The sequence below is a fragment of the Megascapheus bottae genome, chromosome 18 (genome assembly GCF_031878675.1).
Source record: "Megascapheus bottae isolate mThoBot1 chromosome 18, mThoBot2.hap1, whole genome shotgun sequence".
Lineage (NCBI taxonomy): Eukaryota > Metazoa > Chordata > Mammalia > Rodentia > Geomyidae > Megascapheus > Megascapheus bottae.
This window is the reverse complement of record NC_143526.1, coordinates 2,533,839-2,557,916: the sequence shown is the minus strand read 5'-3', so window position 1 is coordinate 2,557,916 and position 24,078 is coordinate 2,533,839. Positions and strand designations below refer to the sequence as shown.

The following is a 24,078-nucleotide window of genomic DNA, read 5'->3' as shown; positions in this document are numbered from 1 at the left end:
GTTAACTGAACATTCAAAAACCATTAATTTATTATATTAAAAACTAAAAATAAGTCCGGGAGTTTGGCCTAGTGGTAGAGTGCTTGCCTAGCATGCACGAAGACCCAAGTTTCGATTCCTCGGTACCACATATATAGGGGGGAAAAAAAGCCGGAAGTGGTGCTAAGGCTCAAGTAGTAGAGCTTTAGCCTTGAGAAAGTCCAAGCACAGTGCTCAGGCCCTGAACCCAAGCCCAGGACTGGCCAAAAAAAAAAAAAAAACTACAAAGGGGAAATCACATAATGCTCATAGTAGATACCAAAATATATTTGACAATTTAACATCTATACCTAATAAATACTTCCAGTAAAATAAGAATCAATTTTTCTCTCAACATGTCAAACAGCCTTGAAAGGGAAAAACTCACAGGTAAAACCACATTTGTATTATGTACACTAAGAATCAACATCAAGACAGAAAATACTGACCTCACTATTTCTACTCAACATTATCCTGGATGGGATCACCGAGGCAGATAATCAAACCTGGCATATCGACTGAGATGAAGTCTCCCTGTATTTGGCCTGGGATGGCCTCAAACCATAGTCTTTCCAATTTCCACTTCACAAGTAGATAGGTATATCACAGAAATTGTGCCTACCTTCTGTTTCTTTTAACAGAAACAAATTTTATAGCATTAATACATACAGATTATATTTTTAAAAAATAGATTATCATGTAAAGAAATGGAAAGACAAACATGATAAGGAATATCAATGTATATGAAGTAATGCAGCCTCTATCTGGCGAATATAACCATAACCCTTCTTTAATTACGATTAAAAATATTTTTAAAAAAAAGAAAAAATAGATTATCAGACACCAGTTGCTTAAACCTGTAATCCTGGATACTTGAGAGACTGACATTTTATGATAGTAGTTTGAAGCCAGCTGGAGCAGACAAGTCCAGAAACTCTTATCTACAATTAACTAACAAAAACCCAGAACTGAAGGTATGGCTCAAGTGAGAGTGTCAGCTTTAAGCAAAAAAGCTACCCAAGAGGCCCTGAGTTCAAACCCCAGCATTAGTACACATAAAAAATTTTTTAAAAAACTAGATCATAGTATGAAGTAAAACAATTTTGATTCTGATTAAGGTACCTGCATCCATCTGACTGATAAAAATGTTGATAGTAGACTATGATAACCAAGATTTAAAGTAAACAAAATCAAGATTTAAACTAAAATACACCATTAAGTGAATCAAAAGGAATATTAAAAACAAAAAGCAAAATATTTTCTCTATTATAATATCAACTAGAAATTGGTAACAGGAAGAAAACATAAAATAGTAACTTAATAACCCATTTCTAAATAATTCACTGGTCCAAAAGAAAGCTTCCTTCCAAAAGATTTCCATGAAGAATACATATATTGGAGCAGAAAAGAAAAAACTCAACAGCAGAAATAAAAATGTGATAATCGAAGTAATAATCAGCCAGGTGGTTTCATTACCAAACTCTCCCAAATATTTAAATAACACAATTCTACACTCTCTTCCCAATACATTTTGGAAGTCCAATATTTTATCATTTTACCAAAAGTAGATGGTATTTACATACCAAACATACACACATACACACACCCCACAGAACATATCCCTCATGAACAGATGCAAACATCCTTAACAAAACATCAGTAGCTTGAACTTGCCAATTTATAAAAAGAATCCTATGCCACAACTAAGTTTGGCCTTATTTTATCAAAGGCTTGTTCACTAACTTAAAACTCAATATGATCATAGCTACTGATATGGGCAAAGCCCTGAAAAACAAATCAATATAAATTTATAAAATAAAAATACAAGCTGAATGTGGGGGTTCACACCTGTAATCCTAGCTATTCGAGAGGCTGAGATCTGAGGATCGAGATTCAAAGCCCAGGCACTAAAGTCAGTGAGACTCTCAGCTCCAATTAACCACCAGAAAACCATAAGTGTTGCTAGGGCTCAAGGGGTAGGGTGGTAACCTTGAGCTGAAGAGCTCAGGGATAATGTCAAGGCTGAGTTCAAGCTCGATGTCTGACGGAAAAAAGAAAAAAGGGAAAAAAAGACATTTGCATAAACCTACACACACACACACACACACACACACGCACGCACGCGCGCGTGCATGTGCGCACACCCATGAAAATAGTAAAAACAAAAAATTTCACTAGTTAAATAATAAATAAGTAGGTAAGAAGGTAGGTAGGTGAATGGATGATTGATGGATGAGAGATGGGATAGTCTGAGTCCAGAACAAAACTTTTAAGCATATGCATGGAAAGGTCCTTAAAATCATTACAAAACTGCAAAGATTATTTTACACTAGAATGAATAAATTTAACACAGTGTCAACTCTAAATGGTACAGTAAATGTGAAGCAAAAGCAACTTTCACGTACTGCTCATAGGAATGCAAAGTACTTCGGAACACTTGCTGGTGACCTACAACCACAAAGTGAAGCATACATTCAATCTATGTTTTATATGTATGTATGTATTTGCCAAAAATAAATGAAAAATATACCTTCAATCAACTGTTTCTGGGAGCATTCTTTGTAATAGCCAGAAGTTTCACAACAAAACAGAATACTACGAACAGTAATATTCTGTATATACTACTGTTTGTACGTATACTACGAACAGTAGTAACACAGACACTCATACATGTAATGAATTATTTTAAAAAATTATTGAGCAAACCACATACAAGAGTACATAATTACCTGATCCAAGAACATGCAAAAATCAAGCAACAGTAAGTAAAAATTAGAAGGGTTTGTCTATAGAAAATGAGAAGGGCAGATGTCCTGAATGATAGACATTAAATTTACACAGTGAATTTGAGTACATATTAAATTTACAGTGAATTTCTCTAGCCATTTATTTCAATTTAAAATAATTTAGCTTAAAAACAAATTTGCATATTTTATCTTACAGTGCAAAAAATTGAATGAGGGCTATGCGAACAATCACTACAGCTGACCTCACAACTCAGCCCAGAATTGTACTAAGCTTCACACAGATTTTTCATATATATGTAAATGGATATATGAATTTTGTTTAAATTTTCAGATACATATTAACTATAAATGAAATACATTAAATTATTATGTTTAACTGCCCAATGCCAGAAAATGGATAAACTGAACTAAAAAAAACAAATTTGCAGAGTACAAGTTCATAATGTAACTAGTAGAGCCATATAATTTTCTCTTTAAAGATGCTGTTTATCTTTTATTCAATTAATTTCTCTTGATTTGAAATTAAGATATATTCTCATAAGTAGCACACTATAATTATTTATTGCTGATGTAGAAATTTTTTGGCTTTTGTTTTGGCCAGTCCTGGAACTTGAACTCAGAGCACTGTCCTTGAACACTTTTTGCTCAAGGCTAGCGCTCTGCCACTTAAGCCAAAGCACCACTTCTGGCCTTTTCTGTTTATGTGGTACCAAGGAATCAAACCCAAGGCATTGTACATGCAAGGCAATCGCTTTACCAGTAGGCCACGCTCCTGGCCTAGAAGTTCATTTTTATACTGTCCTTACAGCCAATTTTTTAAACTCTCTCATTGCTTTAGTAATCTGACAGTAGATAATTCCAGTGTTTCCATGGGGCATTTCATATCATTCTAAATTCTATGACTATGCCATTTAGAAAAATGGCTGGGGATAGGAAAGTAATTATAAAGGACTGCAGACTTAGATGCTCAAACTTAGTTCACAATTTTTTCCAGTAATTTTCATGGTGAAGTTTGCCAATGATTTTCTGTCCTCTCTTTGAATTACCAATGTTTACATTGTTTAAACAACAAATTAGGAAACCTTGCCTTTATATTCTTCACAAAATGTGCAGATTGAGAATCCCTTATTGAAAATGCTTGGGACTTTTCATATTAGGGATGCTCACCTATGTAAAGATTATCAGTTCCTTCAAAATTTGGTAGAAGCGACCTGTGATTGTCATTTTATACGCCATACTCCCCAGTTATCCAAACAACTACTAATCGAGGTGTTGTAAAGACAGTTTGCAGATTGATGGAAACATTACCTAAAGCTCCCCGCAATCCTACTAGTCAGGAGGCTGAGATGGAAGGATTGCAGTTCAAATCCAGACAAGGCAGGAAAGCCTGTGAGACATTTATCTCCATTTAACCAGCAACAATCCAAAAGTGGAGCTATGGGCTAAAAAAAGTGATAGAGCACTAGCTTAGGGATAACACCCAGAACTGATGCACACACATAAAACAATCTAAAGTAATCAGGATTGTCCCAATTTAATCAATCAAATGGCCTTAAGAACAGAACTGAAGTTTTCTTGAACAGCTCTAGTCTAGGAGTTCAAGCCCACTCTTCCTGATAGCATATCCTTCCCAACATTCCATACTTGCCACCTAGGCCAGGGATGGGAAACATCTGGTGTGTGGTAGTGTAAAGCCTGCAAAATTATCTGGAACATGATGGAACAGCACATATGCTTTCCCTCAGCTACCTGAGGATCATCTTGAACTGAAAATTCTGTATGGCCCTTGAGTGACCCTAGGCAAGAAAAAAAGATGCCCTACCCGGGCACTGGTAGTTCATGCCTGTAATCCTAGCTACTCAGGAGGCTGAGATCTGAGGTTTGTGGTTCAAAGCCAGCCTGGGCATGAAAGTTCATGAGACTCCTATCTCCAATAAACCAACAGAAAACAGGAAGTAGTACTGTGGATCAAGTGGTAGAGTGATAGCCCTGAGCTGAAAACAGAGCACAGGGACAGTGCCCAGGCCCAGAGTTCAAGACCCACGTCCAACAACAACACCTAAGCTAATGTCCTACAAAATAACACATAAATATACAGATATATTTGGGCCGGGAGTTTGGTCTAGTGGTAGAGTGCTTGCCTAGCATGCACGAAGACCCAGGTTCGATTCTTCGGTACCACATACATAGCAAAAAGCCAGAAGTGGTGCTGAGGCTCAAGTGGTAGAGCTCTAGCCTTGAGAAAGACCAAGGACAGTGCTGAGGCCCTGAGCTCAAGCCCAGGACTGGCAAAAAAAAAAAAAAAAAAAAAATATATATATATATACACATATATGTATATATAGATAGATAGATTTGTATATACACACTGCCTACTACAGAAAACTAGGGCTTAGTGATGTGTGAGGCAGAGGAGGCAGACAAAAAGGAAATTTTAACTATTGATTTCATTTGGCAAGGTTTATTTATTCTCAAATCAGATGAAATTTCAGTATGTATAAATTCCTCAAGAATACTACCTATCTTATATAAGATTTCAAAGTAATTTTATGAAAACAGATATGCATGTAATTTCTTTTTCTCATTACCACACCTACAACTATACCTCAATTTTCACTTACTATATAAGAGATCAATTTTTTCTATGAAAGACCAGTGTGAAATATTTTAAACTGTGCAGGCAACATAGCACTTTTTTTCATATAGCCTTTTAAAAAAAAGTTTTTAGCCATTCCCAAAATATAAAAGCTTCACCAAGTCAGTTTGCTGAACTCTACTATTTATTTATGCTTTATTTTCCCTATTTTTGCCCCAAAATGCCAGATGATCAGAAAAATAACACCAAGCTTATAGAAAAATCTAGAAATGTGGATAGTGAAAAAAAGAAAGATTTAAAGGGAAACCATATAAAAACAGTGGTAGAGTCTGCAAAAACTGAGAAGGGAGGCTGACTCAAAATAAACTGTAATAGGCATTTATGATAATAATTTATTCTAAATATTCCTACCAAACACATTTTTAAATAGCTTACAAAACTTTTCTGTTCACTGTATCAAAACTACATAAAGCAAACATTATACAACTGCATGAATATTGATTTCAAGTTTCCAAAATTTTGCTATTAATTTTTTAAATGGTATTGTTAAAACTGTATAAATTCTGATAAAGATATTTCATTGGTATCATTAGCAAACACTAAATATCAATGATTAAAGATAATTTGTATTTACTTCAAAACTACTTTCAACACTACAAATATATGGCATTAGTTTATTCATAGAATTATATTTTAATTTTCATTACTATCAAAGTGGTCATTGCACACTGTATAGTTGTACAAAAGCTTGCAAAGAATCAATTTTGAAGGTTTGTTCCTATACGGGCAAATAAATTTATACAAAGATGAATCTGAATATAACACCACGAGGGAAAATTTCCAAAGCTCTAACATTCTATCATCACCTGAAAGTCAATTTTCACCTTTTCTTTTGGTTGAATTTGTTAGATCAGTTTTTGCTTTGGGGCTCATGTGTTTTTGTAATATGGAAGGTGTAGATTATAAGGCTACTAAACAACAGCACTAGCTATGAATCCACGAAGATAACACAACAGCAAATCAGAATATTATAAAATCTGTCATAGGAAATAATATGATACACAAGAGGTAAGGTATAACTACGATAATGAAATGTTCTAATTTAACCAATTTGTTTCTTATTTAGATTAATGACACTTCTTAAAACTTTCCAGTTATGTTTATTTGCTCTGAAGACATTTCCATGCTACTGATGATTCTAGAGGAAAATCAGAAAAAAAAATGTTTGTAATAGCTCTGCACATGTTCTTATGAGCAGCAGCTTATTGTCAGATCCCACTCCTTTACTAACTACTCTTCCCTAGAAGGGAAGAGCCCCAGACTGAAGACAATGTAGTAAGATCACAGCTGTCAGTTGTTACCCAGTTCTCTCCAGCACAAAGATATGGATGATTCAAATCAGATTTTTACATTCTTGCAAGCAACACATACACATATACTGTAATACTGTATTATAGTATTGCTGTATTATAATATTCTCATATTAAAATACTGTATTACAGTATGAGGGTATGAAGGGGTATGTACTATAAAAAAAAGTGTCAAATTTAAAATAAGAATGATCAATGTTTCTTAGACAAAAGGGAAATCAATAGTAAGAAAGATTACCAGTCACCATCCATACTCTAGCTTATCTCTAGCTGTGAAATAAGGAGTGGAGAGCTAGGAATGTCAGTCTTCCTAAAGGCCCTCCCTTTTCTCTGTAAACATATTGGTTCCATTTTGCAGATAAAGTAGAGGTCACAGAGATGAAACCTCTGATTAGATGGCAATGTCAAGATCATGTACTCTTCATCCCAAACATTCTGTGACAAAAAAAAAAAAAAATACACATGGAAGTGAGATCTGCAGCTGTGTTGAAGCAAGAAAACAGTCCTTACTTAATGTTTCAAAACACCATTTGATAAAAGCAAATGTTATCACATACAAATATTACATCAACTACCAGGTAGATGTAATTATTTGGACTTAGCTTCTGAGTTAAACACTACCCATGTCTCACAGTAATATGCCTCTGAAAATTGTTGAATCATAATGCACACTGGATGTGCCTATTTCCCAATTACACTTTATATTTCAACTACATGTAGTTTTTGAACTTCAGATTCTGTAGATTGTTAGGAGCAAAAATTTACTCTACTTTTACTGTATTACTTTAACAAACATGAGAGAAGGGACAACAGAGAGAAGGACAACAAATCTAAAGATACACTAAAGCAGGAAACCAACTAATATAAGACATGCTAAACTGGAAAATGTACTACAATTTCCATTGTAACCTTAAATTTCTTATATAAATATATACATTTCATATATAGTTTTGAATACTAGCTTTTCTTATATATACAATATTCTATTTTTTAAAAAGCAGTATGCTTGTAAACTACTTAGTAATATAAACTAACCAGCTTACTGTTTCTCTCAAATACATCTAGAAGATAGTATGATATTTTCAAATCTACAAATGTGTATACAGAACTCTACATTCTGTATACACTATCTCTGCTATCTTTTTTTCTTCAACTTTTCATAAAATTCCTGTTAAAAAAGGTGTTTATTTTGATAATGGGGTGGAGGAAATTATTTTTACATTGAGCAGTTATTCACAGATTTCCAAAATCTGTGATGCTCAATCACATCCTCAATATTAGTATGGCTCTCAGAATCAGTGTACTTGGACATGAAAACTAAGTCCATAATTCAACTATTGAGAGAGAAGGAAACACGGTAACATTTTCCCAGGTGTTCATCTACCATCTGCCTCAGATTATCTCTGAAAAACTTTGGCTGAAACTTAAATTCACTTTCATAACAAAAGTTTGCCAAAAGATAACATTGAAATGATTTTATTATATAGGAGACTGATGACAAACTTTAACATTAAATTTCAAAATGTCCTGAACAGTGTAACAACACGAGAAAAAGCACAAATGTTTTCATGATAATTAAATGCTTTTGTTCCTGTGACAAAACCCCACAAGATCTATTTTTGAAGCTGTTACAAAAGTTACCAGTGCTCACCTCTATCTTCAAGTATAATCTGACCATATTTCAAACGATGTATTGGTAATTTCCAAGTCCTAACAGCACAATTCTGGTTTAAAGCTTCTACAATTTGAACTTTCATTTTGACATCCAATTAACATCTTAATTGAAAAATCAGCTTATTTCCATATAGGTAAAAGGAATGCAGTACTGTAAGAGGAAGGAATTAGGAATTGTTTTACAAACATCATCGCTATTAAAAGCAGAATATAAAGGACAGCTGAAAGCAACCATGTAATGTCACTCAGCAAATAACTGGTAAAACCAAATTCCAGTTCACTGTTATTTTCCATCTTCTACCTTCTATTTTTTTTTTTAGTATCAAAGTTTATTTTTTTTAAATTCAAATCAGCCGACATCTCCATCTCTGAGTTCTACACAATATCTAACAGTGAATTCCCCATTGTTTATCCATGAGATTTCATCAGCACCTGTTCTATTTCACATCTATTCTTTTCACATCTAGGTTTATAATACCAGATCACATTATCTACAGTCGTTTACTACTACAAATGACATGTATATTTAAGAAAATTCCATCATCTGATAGTCATAGATATCCATTCTGTTAATACTTAGGCACCAATTATGTACCATCTACCATATTAGGGACTGCATATACAATGAATACTACAGGAAAGCTTCCTTATTCTGTAACAGCATTTGAAACTATGCTCTCAATTAATCAAGTTTAGGTAATTAACATAACCTTTAGTCTGTAAAACTTTCCCAACACTAATTCTTCATTAGTAAAATCAGGATTCCAACTCATTATCCTCCTTTAAAATGTGAAAATTTAATAAACTGGGAAAGCTAATTTTCTTATCAATGTCCTTATTTGTGCATAAGTTTGTATGGTTCAATTATATTAAGCATTAGGTGAAAGTTCTCATCTTCTGACACTTATATGTAAAAATATTGCTTTAAAAATGTTGCTAACAACCTTACTCAAAATACAATACTCAGTCAACAAGAGTTATTTTTTTTTCTGTGGCAACCTTCCTGTACTAGTCCAGAATCTCTCAAGATCAATGACAAGTATTCAGAATAATAGAAATTTATAAGTGGCACTCTGGTTCAAAGTGGTAGAGCTCTATCTTAAGCAAAAAGAGGTCAGGGACAGCATCCAGGTCCCAAGTTCAAGTCCCACAACTGACAAAACACAAGTTTAATGCTTGAACAAATGTGATGTTCCTTATTCTCCCTATTTTTCATTGTCAGACTTCAGAATATTTGTATTGGTTAATGACAAAAAATGACACAAAAAGGTCTTCCAAATTTGGAGTTCAGACTACAACACCACACTGCTAGGCAGGTAATCTCTTATAATGTGGGCCTATATATAGAATGTATAGTTTCAGAGAAACATGCTGTTTAATATACAGATATAATCTAATTCTCCAAATATTTTTCATTACTATAAATTCTTTTCTTATCAAAAACTACAAATAATCTCACATTTGTAATCCTAGTTACTCAGGAGTTGAAATTCTGAGGATCCCAGTTCAAAGCGAGCCTACGCACAAAGTCCACGAGACTCTTATCTCCAACTAACCACCCGAGAACTGGACATACTGCTGTGGCTCAAGTGGTAAAACACTAGCCTTGAGCTGAAGAACTCAGGAACAGCACCCAGGTCCAGAGTTCAAGCCCCACAAACAAACAAACAAAAAAAAAACTTGTAAATATTTCATTTCTAGAACAAAATACTTACATCTAAAATGAAAAAAACACTGTACAGGGACCAGGAGTTTGACCTAGTGGTAGAGTGCTTACCTAGCATGCATGAAGACCTGGGTTTGATTCCTCAGTACCACATACACAGAAAAAGCCAGAAGTGGTGCTGTGGTTCAAGTGGTAGAGATCTAGCCTTGAGAAAGCCCCCAAGAACAGTGCTCAGGTCCTGACTTCAATCCTCAAGACTGGCCAAAAAAAAAAAAAAAGGAAAGAAAAAAAGTAAAAGTAAAATAGACACTGTACATTAAATGTGAGTTGAGGTTTAAGGGCCTTTTGGATTTTTTCTTTTTTAATAGAATTTAAAGTTTTTGAAAAACTAAATAGTGATAACAGTCAGGAAAATTCTCCTAAGAAATGATTCTTTAAAGAAATGAACACAGTCAGGTGCAGTGGCTCACACCTGTAATCCTAGCTGTTCAGGAGGCTCTGAGATCTAAGGATTGCTGTTCAACATAAACCTGGTAAAAATCCAATTAATCAAAAATCCAGAAGTAGTACTGTGATTCAAGTGATAGAGCACCACTCTTGAGCCAAAAAAGCTAAAAGCAATGCACAGCCCTTCAGTTCAAGTCCAAGAACAACACAAAACACATATGCACACACATACACACATACAAACACACCACCATCACTACCATCACCACAACCAACAACAACAAAATAAAACCAGTATGAACCACTGGAAAAAAATGGAGTGAAGTTCTTACTAATAACAGTAATCATAAGCTCATAACAGGAAACAAAGTGGTCTCTCACAAAATGTTGACAATTTATCTAGTAAATGTGGAAGAAGTACAGAACGTAGGGGACAAAAAAATTATTTTGCAGCCATCATGGGAAATAATGAATCAAGGAAAAATTAATTGATGCTATAAAAAGAAGGGGGAAATGTTTTATGAAGGCAGATATTTACATTATCTGAAATGGGCTTCCTATAGACTACTTATTAACTGTAAGTGGGAAAATAAATCATTTTTAAAAAGAAATATAAAAAAGAAATGCAAGAAAATCTTCAATATGTGGAGAAAATTTGCATCACCTATATGCCATCAGATGTGGTAAGTGAAAAAGACACATTACCACTCATGCAGAATTTGGCTAAGAATGCATAATCCTAGCTAATCAAGATCAAAAAAGAAACAAGCACATTTTTATTTTTATCCATTATACCGCACAAAAATGTACAATACCTTATCACTGTTCTTAGCCTAGAATTCAACGCATTTGAAATGGCTTTTAGGACATTTCATGAACTAGAACTCTAAGACTCACATTATTATGGCACATAGCTTTGATCTCAATTCTCCTAAATGTGTTTGTCTAATTGCATAAAACTACCACCTATTAGAACTATAATTTGAATTAACCTCATGAAAACCTTCCTCGAAAAATATACGAAATACTTTTGTTTCCTTTAAAAAAAAAAACTGCTAGCCCTGCCACAAGTTTGGCCTAGTGGTAGCATGCTCACCTAGCATGCATGAAGGCCTGGGTTTGATTCCTCAGTACCACATACAGAGAAAAAGCCAGAAGGGGGGGTTATGGCTCAAGTGGCAGAGCACTATCCTTGAATAAAAAGTATCCAAGGACAGTGCTCAGGCCTAGATAAAAAAAAAAAAATCTAGCCCTCTAAATATAATTTATGACTCTGAAGACGCCAAGAGATACATAGATAATAAAATCCAATGTCTTGCAATAAACTCTATATAATCTTTTACACAATTAAGCACATAATGCTCAGGGAAAAAAATGATTTAACTGTGCTTAAACAACAAAATTAAAAAGTCAACTTTTTGTTTACATATAAAGGATCTTAGAGACTCCACCCCAAAACTTCTAAAGCTGATTAGTAACAATGACAAGGCAGGTACAACCAACCTTTTCCAACTATGTGCAGAAAGGGAAACCAGGAAATCAGGAAAACACTTCCATTTGCAACAGTAGAAGAAAGAAAGAAAAAAAAAAAAACACCAGTAATAAACCTAACTAAACAAAGCCAAAGATCACTACAGAGAAAACTATTAAAAAAAAAAAACTGAAGAAAGCAATAAAATATGAGAGCAGGAAATGTAAACATCTCCCACGTTTATGGATAAGTAGAATTAATACTATGAAAATGGCCATACTGTCAAAGGCAATTTACAAGTTAAGACAACTCCCATTAAAATCCTAATGACATTTTTCATGACAAAAATCAATTCAAAAACTCATGTGGAACAATAAAAGACACAGAACATCTGACAATTTTAGGCCAAAAGAAAGTGGTATCAAGGGGCCGGGAGTTTGGCCTAGTGGTAGAGTGCTTGCCTAGCATGCACTAAGACCCGAGTTTGATTCCTCGGTATCACCTACATAGAACAAAAAAAAAAAAAAAAAGAAGAAAAGTGGTATCATAATTCCAGACTTTACTACATAGCCATAACAAAAACAGGATGATACAGGCACAAAATTCAACCCAAAGGCCAATGGAATAGACTAGAAGATCTAGAAACAACCATACATACCTACAGTCACTTGACATTGACAACAAAGCCAAAAACAAAACAAAACAAAAAAAGATATCCTCTTCCATAAATGGTTTTAGGAAAACCAGACATCCTTACTTAGAAAACTTTTAAAACTGGATCCTTATTTGTCACCTTTACCAATCACCTTTACCAGTATTAATGTAAAACAAATCAAGACCTCAATGTCAGACCTGAAACTTCAAACCTTCTACAAGATGGAGAAAGAAAAACATTAGAACTTATAAACATAGGCAAAACTTTTTGGAGAGAGTCCCAGAGGCATAGCAAATAAGAGAGACAACAAACAGATTATATCAATCTAAAAGGTTTTGGCACAGCAAAGAACAATTACTAAAGGCAACCAACAGACTTGGTGAATATCTTTACCAACTATACATCCAGCAAGTGCCTGATATCCCAAATATACAAGTAGCTCAAAAAATTAACTCCCCAAAACGAATAACCCTATCAATAAATGGGCAAAGGTGCTAAATGTGGATTTTTCAGAAGAATGGCCAATAGGAGGAAATGCTCAATGTCCCTGACCATGTAGGAAATGCAAATCAAAACACTGAAATTGCTCCTCACCCCAGTAAAACTGACCAGCCTGAAGAACTAGAATAGTAACAAATGCTAGTAGGAATGTAGGGAAACGCGAACCCTATACACTGTCAGTGGGAAAGTAAACTAGTACAACCACTCTGGAAGATGGTTTGGAAATTCCTCAAAAAACTAAACATAGAACTACACTTTGATCTGGACCTATAATGGGCATTACCCAGAACAATACAAATCAGCATATGGTAAAGACACCCGTATATCCATTTTCATTAAGGTATTATTCACAATAACCAACTTATAAAAATGGCCCAGATGCCATACAACAGATGAATGACTGGAGACAGTATAGTATATATACACAATGGAATTTTACTCATTTATTAGAAAGAATAGTATTATTTTATTTGCAAGGAAATGGATGGACCCAGAATAAATTGTGCTAAGTGAAATAAGCCAGGTCCAAAGAGACAAAGTCTCAGGCTTTCTCTCAAACACGGAAGCTATATTGAAAATACAGTTAAGTATAACATACACTGGGCTCTACACATTTACATATGACTAAAGGAGGGTAATTTAGGGGAGAAGTCAAAGGCATAATTCCTCTGAATTACTAAAGTACTAAACAACTGTTTAGCTGTTTGCTGTTATTTATGGTTAATCAAAATAAATTACAGGAAATAGAAGCCTGTTTTTTTTGTTTTTGGGGGGTTTTTTTTGGTTTTGGGGGAGTGGGGAGTATAAGAGCACAGGAATGAAGGTAGGAAGGATAGGCAAATTCAATCACTGTATTCAGTATACACTAGGTAAAAAAATGAACTATGGAATTTGCGGATAGAGATATGAGGGGGAAATGGGAGGAAAAAAGAAGGATGATACTTTCCAAGAAACATCATACTCATAATCTGACTTATGGAATTGTAACCCCTTTGGACCACCTCTTAATAATAACAATTTAAAAATTAGGGCCTGAATAGATTAAGTTTCTATATAATAAAAGTTGATAGGATAAATCCTAGAACAAATTATACCACCAGGAAACATAGGCGTGAGCCAAGAGCTCTAATCATCAAACCTGCACCTTTTAGCTAAAGCCAGTTCCCACTCATGTGTCCTCACATAAGTTAACAGTAGCAGGCTGGGCCGGGAGTTTGGCCTAGACTAGAGGTAAAGTGCTTACCTAGCATGCATGAAGATCCAGGTTGGATTCCTCAGTACCACATACACAGAAAAAAAGCTGGAAGTGGTACTGTGGCTCAAGTGGTAGAGCTTCAGCCTTGAGAAAGCCCAAGGACATTGCTCAGGCCCTGAGGTCAAGCCCCAGGATTGGCAAAAATAAATAAATAAATAATAAAGTTAACAGTAGGTTGGGCACTAGGTGTCCTAATTTCTGACACCTTAGAAAGTCCTGTTCAGTAATGATTAAAAACAAAAAACAATAGCTGACAAAGCGTAAAGCAACTCCAGGACTCTTCTCAGCTTTCCAAGTAATTTCAGGGTGACCTGTGAAAATTCATTCACTCCCCTCCCCAAATCTAGGCCTCAATTTCATCACTTATAAAGTAAATGAAGGGTGGGGATGGAATTCAGTGGTAGGGCATTTGCCTGGGATGTGCAAAGCCCTGGGTTTAATCGTTAGCACTGCACAAATCAAATGAAGCTGTAATATTTAATAGATCAAGATCTTTCTAGTTATATTCTAAGTAACTAAAACATTCTGATTGCTATAAAAGTCTGAATTTGAATATATTCTTTTTTTTCTGTTGTGGGGCTTGAACTCAGCCTGGGCACTGACTATGAGTTCTTCAGCACAAGGCTAGCCCTCTATTGCTTTTAGCCACTTCCAGGTTTGTGGTGGTTAACTGGAGATAAGAGTCTCATGGACTTTTGTGCCTGGTCTGGCTTTGAATCTTGATTCCCAGAACTCAGCCTCCTGAATAGCCACCACAGGCACCCAGATGAATACATTCAATTTCAAGGTACATATATTTGAGATACATTCCAATTTCATTCCTAATATACCATTTTAACATTTTTATTAGTAAATTCCCACAAATTCAAACTTTTTAGCAAATATATCCTTGAAGATCACTAGTATATTCATACATTCTGCAGACTTCATAATCAAGCTTCTCATCTCAGTTCTAAGCTTCTATCTAAATATCTTCTAAATCATCACTGGTTCTAAATGACACTGGAATTCTATTCTTTCCAATTCAGGCCTGCACTGTGCCTTTAAAATTCTTCAAGTACCACACAGCTGCAAATGGTACAATTAAATGCTAGGCAAAGCTCAAGATCAGCTATCAACTCATGCTTGTATCATAGGGAAATAGAAATCTAACAACAAATACATTTATATGAGATTATATTGCATTAAAATTAGTAGGCCTAAAAAAGAAGCAAAAATGTTTCTAAATATGTTGTAATACTAAATGCTAGTACCCATAAAACTAATCTATCCCAGTTTCCACAGAAATCAGCAGAAGAACATCAGCAAATCAAATACTTCAAGAACTTCCAGTGACAGTTCCCCTTAAAGACACACACCTTCAGTTATGGAATGTCACTCATTTTCTTACCAAAACCTATCACTAGACCAACTTCCCACAGTTTTCTGATTCCTGGGGGAAAAACAACAACAACAACAACAACCAAAAAAAAACACAATGAAACAGACAATGAGTAAACATAGTTAGGCGCACAAGGAGGGACCAACGGGGAGACACATACACAGAGACACAGACACAGACACAGACACAGACACACACACACACACACACACCTTAAAAATATGCTTTGTGCTGCCCACTAACCCACCTTACATCTTGCAAAAGTAGAAAAGGAATTCTCACTAACTAGCAGAGGGAAGAGAAAGCTCTTATTTTGCTAAAAAGAAGAATAAAGGCAAAAACACAATCACTTCTAGGTAACAGAAAAAACACCAAAATTTACTAAAACCAATTTCCTGCTGGCAGTCACTTGGGAATACAATCACGTCAAAGAATTTTCCTGGAACATTGGAATAGGCAAAGGCATAACTTGGTGTTCCTACAGTTCTTTCAATGACTGTTTTGGGTTGTTTTTTTTTTTTTTTTACAACTTCTTAGGAGCCAAGGCTAACTTCTAGAATTCTGGCACATAGGAACAGAAATAATTACGGATTAGAGGAAAAGATATCACCAAAGACGGGTTGATGACAGTAATTTGTGAAATTGTCTATGTATGTAGCTTCTCAGTTGCTTTGTGGATTGTTACATCTTACTGGTTCCCTCAGTAATCAATGAGTTCAAGAAAATCTAACACATACCTATTTTCTATTTATATGTCATGAATTTACCTTTTTCAAAAGTATACCTTAAAAACACCATTTCTTGTGTCTCATGGCTGTAATCCTAGCTAGTCAGGAGACTGAGATCTGAGGATCATGATTCAAAGCCAGCTGGGCACAAAAGAACCTGAGACTCTAATCTCCAGTGAACTTTTAGAAAATGGGAAGTGGGGCTTGGCTCAAGGGTAGGGCAGTAGCTTTGAGGGACAATGCCCAGGCCCGGGGTAGGGCAATAGCCTAGAGATGAAGAGCTCAGGGACAGCACCAAGGCCTAGTTCAAGCCCCGTGACCCCCCCCCCCCCCCCAAAAAAAAACCAACAGTTCTATAAGTGATCATGGTTTGCACACTTTTTTAAAATTTTAAAGATTGCAATCACTAAGTTAGACTAGATTTCTCAAATATACAATACTTGTAATAAAGGATTAGAGACTGGCAAAAACTGTACTTGGAGTAAGACAATGCTTAAGTTCTGGATAATGAGAAAATCTGCAGTAAGCTATACTGCAAATTCTTATATCGTTACTTTAAGATTAAAGGTCACTACACTGAAAATAAACTACACAACTTGTGGGTGGGGATGCAAGGGAGAGAGTGGGAGTAGGGTGACATTGCCCAAAAAGAACGGCACTCTTAACTTGCATTATGTAACTGTAACCCTTCTGCATATCACCTTTATAATGACAATTTAAAAAATTAAATCAAAGTTCATACTTATGTAGGGAGAATATCCTCTAAGAAAAGGGTCTGGACTGACAAAAGGCTGAATGACAATCCAGTCAATAAAACTGACAGCTCATTGTTGTAAGGAAAATGGAGGAATTCATCCTAGTTATACATCAGACCTGCTGTTGTTTTAAATGTTTGACAAATTACATCTTAACATCTAAGGATGTAGCTTAGGCATTAGTATTTCTTTTCTTTTTTTTTGCTAGTCCTGGGGCTTGAACTCAGGGTTTGGGCACTGTCCTTGAGCTTTCTAAGGCTAATGCTCTACCATTGAGCACAACACCACTTCTGACTTTTTTTCTTTGTATTCGGTATGAAGGTACGAAGGAATAAAACCCAGGGCTTTTGCATGCTAGGCAAACACTCTACCACTAGACTACACTCCCAAGCATTAGACTATTGCTCCTATCCCATAATACCATACCACTGCCCAGTTTCCCCTCTGACAATGCAAGCTACCACTGAAGTTAAGATAGTAAAGAAATAAATTATGTCACTGTACTCTGTAAAAGTCTCACAGCCTTTTCCAGCTTGGGTGGCTCATGCCTATAATCCTAGCTAATCCTATAATTCAGGAGGCTGTGTTCAGAGGATCACAGTTCAACACCAATCCAGACAAGAAAGTCCATGAGATTATCTCCAATTAACCACCAAAAAGCTAGAAGTGGAACTGTGGTTCAACTGGTAGAGCACTAGCTTTGAGTGAAAAAGAAGAGGGACAGCACCCAAGCTCTGAGTTCAAACCTTCGGACTGGTCAAAAAAAAAAAGTCTTACAGGCTTTTGATGACACCAGATAAAATCCAAGTGCTTTATACCAGAATATTGTATCCTAAAGCATGTGAGTATTCAGGATCTTGCCTTCTTTCTCAACATCTTTCCTTACTACACATTCTGGCACTCAGCACAGTCAAATATTTTAAGTATCTGTTATTTTGACTGGTCATTTCATAGCTCTTCATATGGCTGTTTCATCTCATTCATCAGATCCCAATTTAAATGACACATACTCATAGAACAGTTACTTATCTACAGTAGCTCTCTTCAGCACCTAGTACATGACACTGATTACTTTCTTTTCTTTACAGTTATCACACAATCTATGAGCTTATGTGCATATGGAAGGAGGGCATTTAACTGGGAACAGGGATCTTGTTTACCCTACGCTATATACTATTGTTTGTTGGACACAAAAAAATATATGGCACATGTTTGATACTCAGTATTTATTTTACCAATACTCAAACAGTGGCCCTAAATTGGCAATAAAATCACCTGGTTTCTAATCAGATTCGGCTATACCGAATAATTAGTTATGTAAGCTTGGGCTTGCTAGAAGCACAGAGTGCATTAGTAGTAATTAAAACATAAAAATGGTGACAGACAAGTGTGGTGACTCCCACCTGTAATTCCAGCTTTTTTTTTGGGGGGGGAGGATAGAAATCTATGAGAATGTTGATTTGAGATTAGTCCTAGACAAAAAGCTGGGATGGAAAAATACCAAATACTCTCAAAAAGAAGAAGACTCAAAGAAAGACTGGGTCCCAAGACCTTCAGGGCAAAAAAATACAAGATCTCATCTTTACAAAACTAAAGCAAACTATGTCTGTGTACTGCTGAAGATGGGAAATATTGTGTTACAACCAAGAGACCCTGAGCTTAAACCCAAGTACAATACTATCAAAAATAGGAAATGGGGTGGTGGGGAGAAAGTGGAAATAGTAAGCCTCAAGATTATTTTGGTTTGTTTTTGTTTTTTTTTTTTTTCAGTTTCCCACCTGGATTACTTTGAAGATCACTTCCTGTTCCAGAAAAAAAGAGAGAATTATATGTATCTTACCTGAATTATTCAGATCCATCTTTTGTACCTACATTAACTCGAATCAAGGATTTCACTCTAAAACCAAACACCAGATAGTAGATAGTACATTTTACTATCTATCCAGTCCAGTCACCTCTTCCCAAACTGATTATCACCATGAAGTGATCCAGAATTCCGTTACCCTCAAAATTAGAGAACTGAATGATCTTACCACCATCTGCGTGGACTAGTAACTTTTCTAAACCTGTTTCCTAATCTATAATAATGTGGGTGTCTATCATATTTCATATTATTTTTGGATAATTAGAAAATATATCTATTTCTAACTATGAGAAATGGACTTAAAACCCACGACTGTTTTGGGCCAAAATGAAGTACTGTATTTTTCCATAAACAGCCTCAAGAAAAGTACCAGAGGGCTGCAAATACAATTAAGAAACTGAAACTCTACTGCAAATTTAAACGGGTGGGAAGGCATACAAGTTAATATTCAAGACCTGGCTGATATTTTCCCAAAGCAACTCACTCTTAAAAGAGTTACAGAACTTTTGAATTGTTAAACTAGGCTACAGAAACTACAAGGAGTCCACAAAATTACTGAGGAAGAATGTAAAATTGCCTGCCAGCACAAAAATTTAAATTTTCAATGCTGCAAGAGTGTCCTACACCGGGCCGGGTATGGTTGAACGGAGGCTTGGAGCAAAGAGATCGAAGATGTTACAGAACCAGAAATGAAAGAACCCAAAGTCCCCTCACCTGACCTTAACCCCAATGGGCGGGAAGCCGATGGCCTACAACCGAGGGGAGAGGCTGGGCCAGCAGGAAACCCCAAGGAGGCGGCCGGGCGCCATGCACCGTGCAGAGGTGGTGCGGCCTGGCCGCAGCCGCCACGCGACAACCGCGCCGGGCCTCACAAACCAGGCGGCCCGCCCCGTACCTGCGGGGTCCAGCGCCATCGCGGCAGACCGAGGAGGGAGTCCCTAGGCAGCTACCGACCCAGCGCAGGGAGGGGAGGAGCCAGAGCTAGGGCGGGAGGCGGTCGTCGGTTGCTCCCCAAAAGCGGAGGAGGAGGGGCCCGGCGCCCTCCGTCACAAGGGTCTCAGTCCTTGCCTTCTTCCTCTCCTAATTCCTTCTTCCGCCTCCCACTGCGCCGGTGCGCCGCAGACCCCGCCCCAATCCTGCCCATGGAAGGGCCCCGGGGAGGGGCGTGGCCGCGCGTGCGCACTGGGGAAGGGCCGTTTCCGCGCGTCGTTCGGTGTCTGCTGCAGTAAGAACCCGTGCCCTGCCAGGTGATTGAGTACTAGGAGAAAATAACTGAAAAAAAAAAATTAAAAGTTGTATTCTCAAGTATTAGCCAAGCAAAATAAAAAGCAATACTCTTAAATGTAGTAAGTCACGAGCCAGCGCGAACTGAGAAAGCTAGTGGGTGACTTTACTCCTTCAAAACTTAGAGGTTTTTAAACTTGAAATATAGGCACTGAAGGGATCTCTGTCTTGTGTAATAATTTCCCAGAGCACACAGTCTAGGTTGTGTAGAAAAAAAAATACCTTCTTAAAAGCCCCAGTTTTTCTGTTCTTCATAGAAGAAACTTTTTGGGTGGCACTTAGGCTTATTTCCCCTTAAGGCAGCCAGGCAGACAGCCTTCAGAAATGAGTTCTTGTCAAATCTACGTTTAACTAGTTCACGTCTAGAAGTGAGAAGGTCAAAGCTAACGGGGACAGATGTTTGTAAAAAAAAAAAAAAAAAAAAAGAAGCAGCTGCTTCTTCCTTGTAAGCGGTTTGGCTTTCCAAAATGTTCCCCTCCCCTAACCTGCAGTCTGTCCCTCCTTCCCTGCCTCTGCCCCCATCGACTCATTCTAAGAAATGTTAAAGTGGGTCTCTGCTCAGCAGGTGTTCTGTTTAAGAGCCTGTTTGGGACTAAAGCTTCTTATTACTACTGCAGGCTGAGATACCCACAGTGAAGAATTAAAGTTTCTCACACAGCTAGGCGGGAAATCTGGTCCTAGAAACATAAAATATACTCTGATGATTATTTTATTTCTGTTTTGGAAGTGCAGGGCTTAATTTTTTTTTTTTTTTTTTGCCCAGTCCTGGGGCCTGAGCACTGTCCTTGGGCTTTCTCAAAGCTAGAACTCTACCACTTGAGCCATAGCACCACTTCTAGTTTTTTCTATATAGATGGTACTAAGGAATGGAACCCTGGTATTCATGCATGCTAGGCAAGCACTCTACCACTAGGCCAAACTCCTGGCCCCCAGGGTTTAGTTTTAGAAAGTAAAAGTAAATCTAAAGGCAGAAGAGACATGGTATAAAAGGGTGGGTCAGGAAGTAAGGGTGTGGCTCAAGTGCAAGCCCCAGTACTAGGACAAAAACAAAGACAGGATCACATTTCACATAGCCTGGATCCCCTCTGGACCTTCAGCTGAGCTACTGCTCTTTTTAGCAGGGTCAGCTTCTGCTCTATCTTGGAGCAGTGGTCACAACTTCCTTTGCGGGCGATGGGGGGGGGGGGGGGCGCATGAGAAATTCTAGCTTAGGCAAAGACAAGAGCCACTGGGTTAGTTTGGCCAGAACTACCAAAACTGTTGCATGTCTGGAGGGATTTGTCTGTAAAGCCCAGCCTGCTACCTCCTGGCATATGGAAATTAAAGTATCTAGCTCTGACCATGACTAAATAAAACAACTACATATACATAAAAACAAAGCACCTTTCCCTAAAGCTGTCAGTGGGTTAAAACTCTAGAAGGCTACAGGGATAGGACCTCCTACTTATAGAAGATTCTTGCTTTCAGTTGCCATATATATTATAATAGTTACCACTATATATGTAAATGTATATGTATAGTATATGTATATGTACATGTATATGTATAGTTGCCATAGTTCATGGCACCCTAGTATAAAATTCCAGACATTTAATAACAGTATTTTCAAAAGCTGTACTCTACTAACACTAATATTTTTCAACTGTTAAGATAGGCATTGACACATTCTCAAAAATATCTTAATTTGGTCATGACTTCTTTCTTGAAAACAGCTGAATCACCTGCTTCACAATCTCTGCATTGTGATTCTTCCTCAAAGCATTCACATATATCTCCATAACTGGAGCATTTTTGAGATTTCACTTGAACATTTTGCTGATGAAGAAGACTTAAGTATGAGCTTGGGAATTTGTTTTATCCATTTCTTTATATTGCTACTTCTACATATTTTAGTTCAGGTTCTTTTCAGATATTTTAGTGACACGATTTGCTAAGTAACTTAATTTAGTTATTCACAAGTAAAGGCTAAAATCTAAGATCAAGTGTCAGTATGGTTGTTTTCTTTTAAGGTCTTTCTTTCTTGACTTGAAAAATGTCACATTCTCTTATGGGCATCTCGTCTTTTCTTTCTGTAGCTAATCGTCGTACGTTTATCGTAAGAACACCAGACAGAAAGACTTACCCTAGATGCCATTTTAATGATCTTATTCTATTTAAAGAACGTTTTTAATGCAGTTCAATTTCTGAGGTACTGGGGATAAGGACTTCAATATATGACTTTTTTGTAACAGTCCATCCCATAGCAACACTAGTTCCAGAGACCTGATACTCTTCTCTGAATGCCAAATCACTATTGAGAGGCAGTAGTGAACTTGTTCTTTTTTCTTGATTGTTTAATAAATGTTGTTTTTATCTGGATTAACCCATCTACTTACATCAGTGAGCTCCTGTCTATCCCTTATTCTCTGATTGATCAGAGTAGACACTTTTGTTTCTCAAAACATAAGGAACTGGGACCAGGAGTGTGGCCTAGTGGTAAGAATGCTTGCCTAGCAAGCATAAAGCCCTAGGTTCAATTCCATGGTACCACATACACAGGAAAAGCCAGAAGTGGTGGTATGGCTCAAGTGGTAGAGCACTAGCCTTGAGAATGCCCAAGGATAATGTTCAGATCCTGAGTTCAAGCCCTAGGACTGGCAAAAAAAAAAAAGAAAAAAAAAAAAGAAACAAAGAAAAGAAAAGAAAAAAAAATTGCCATATCTAGCAATTCAAAGGGTAAGAAATCACCATGTCAGAGACATATGTCTGTTCATACTTATTACAGCATTATTCACAGTCTCCTAGATACAGAAGCAACATAAGCATCCATAAATGAGTGAACGGTTACAGAAAATATAGTATAGACGTGTTGAAATGCTATTGAGTCACAAAAAAACAGAATGAAAACCTATCATTCTCAAAACCATGCCTGAACCCAGCAGTCATTCTGCTAGGTGAAAAAAGCCAGGTATAAAAACTACCTGATCCGATTGCATATCGAGCATATAGTGGAAAAGCTTTTGCAATAAAACAGAGCTAACTGAACAGAGCTAAATGCATTTGTCTTGGTAATAATTTTGCTGAGATATAGCACATTTATAGTAAAGACCATTAACCTTCACGCAGCTGAATGAGCTAAGTATGCATACACTTATGTAGTGCCACTCACCTTAGGAGAATATTTCTAACAGTCCAGAAAATTTCGTGATACAATCTTCTATTAAAATCCCACATCACAAAAGTACATCACAAAAGTAACCACTCTTTTCTTTTCTCTTTTTTTAACAGAACTAGGATTTGAACAAAGGAACTGGGTACTCTTGCTTAGCTTTTGTTCAAAGCTGGCACTCTACCACTTGAGCCATACCTCTACTTCTAGTAGAGGTAGATAATTGAAGACAAGAGTCTCACTGACTTTTGAGGTTTTCTACTAAATCTGACTTCAAAGGATAATCTTCAAATCTCAGCCTCCTGAGTGGCTAAGAGTAAAGACATGAACAACCAATGCCAAGTCATTTTCCACAGTGTATTATATAATTTTTATGTATAGCTTTCTCTTGTTGGTTATGGGGCTTGAACTCTGGGCCTGGGCACCATCCTTGAACAATTCAGCTCAAGGCTAGTATTCTACCAATTGAACCACAGAGTCACTTCTGATTTTCTTTTTTCTTTCTTTTTTTTTGCCAG

At 36.6% G+C, this 24,078-nt stretch overlaps 1 protein-coding gene across 2 annotated transcripts in view; it reads right to left on the bottom strand.

Annotated features, from left to right (window-relative positions):
• Cmc1 (C-X9-C motif containing 1) overlaps window positions 1-20,248 on the bottom strand; it is a 72,811-nt gene extending 52,563 nt beyond the window's left edge. Inside the window, exon 1 of one of the 2 annotated variants that reach the window (XM_090351786.1) lies at window positions 20,024-20,248. In XM_090351786.1, coding sequence (XP_090207912.1) covers window positions 20,024-20,042 — 19 coding nt within the window. In that variant the 5' untranslated portion in view covers window positions 20,043-20,248. The remainder of the gene's footprint in view (window positions 1-20,023) is intronic. The other variant, XM_090351785.1, reaches the window with a different exon arrangement.
• Window positions 20,249-24,078: the final 3,830 nt, after the last annotated feature.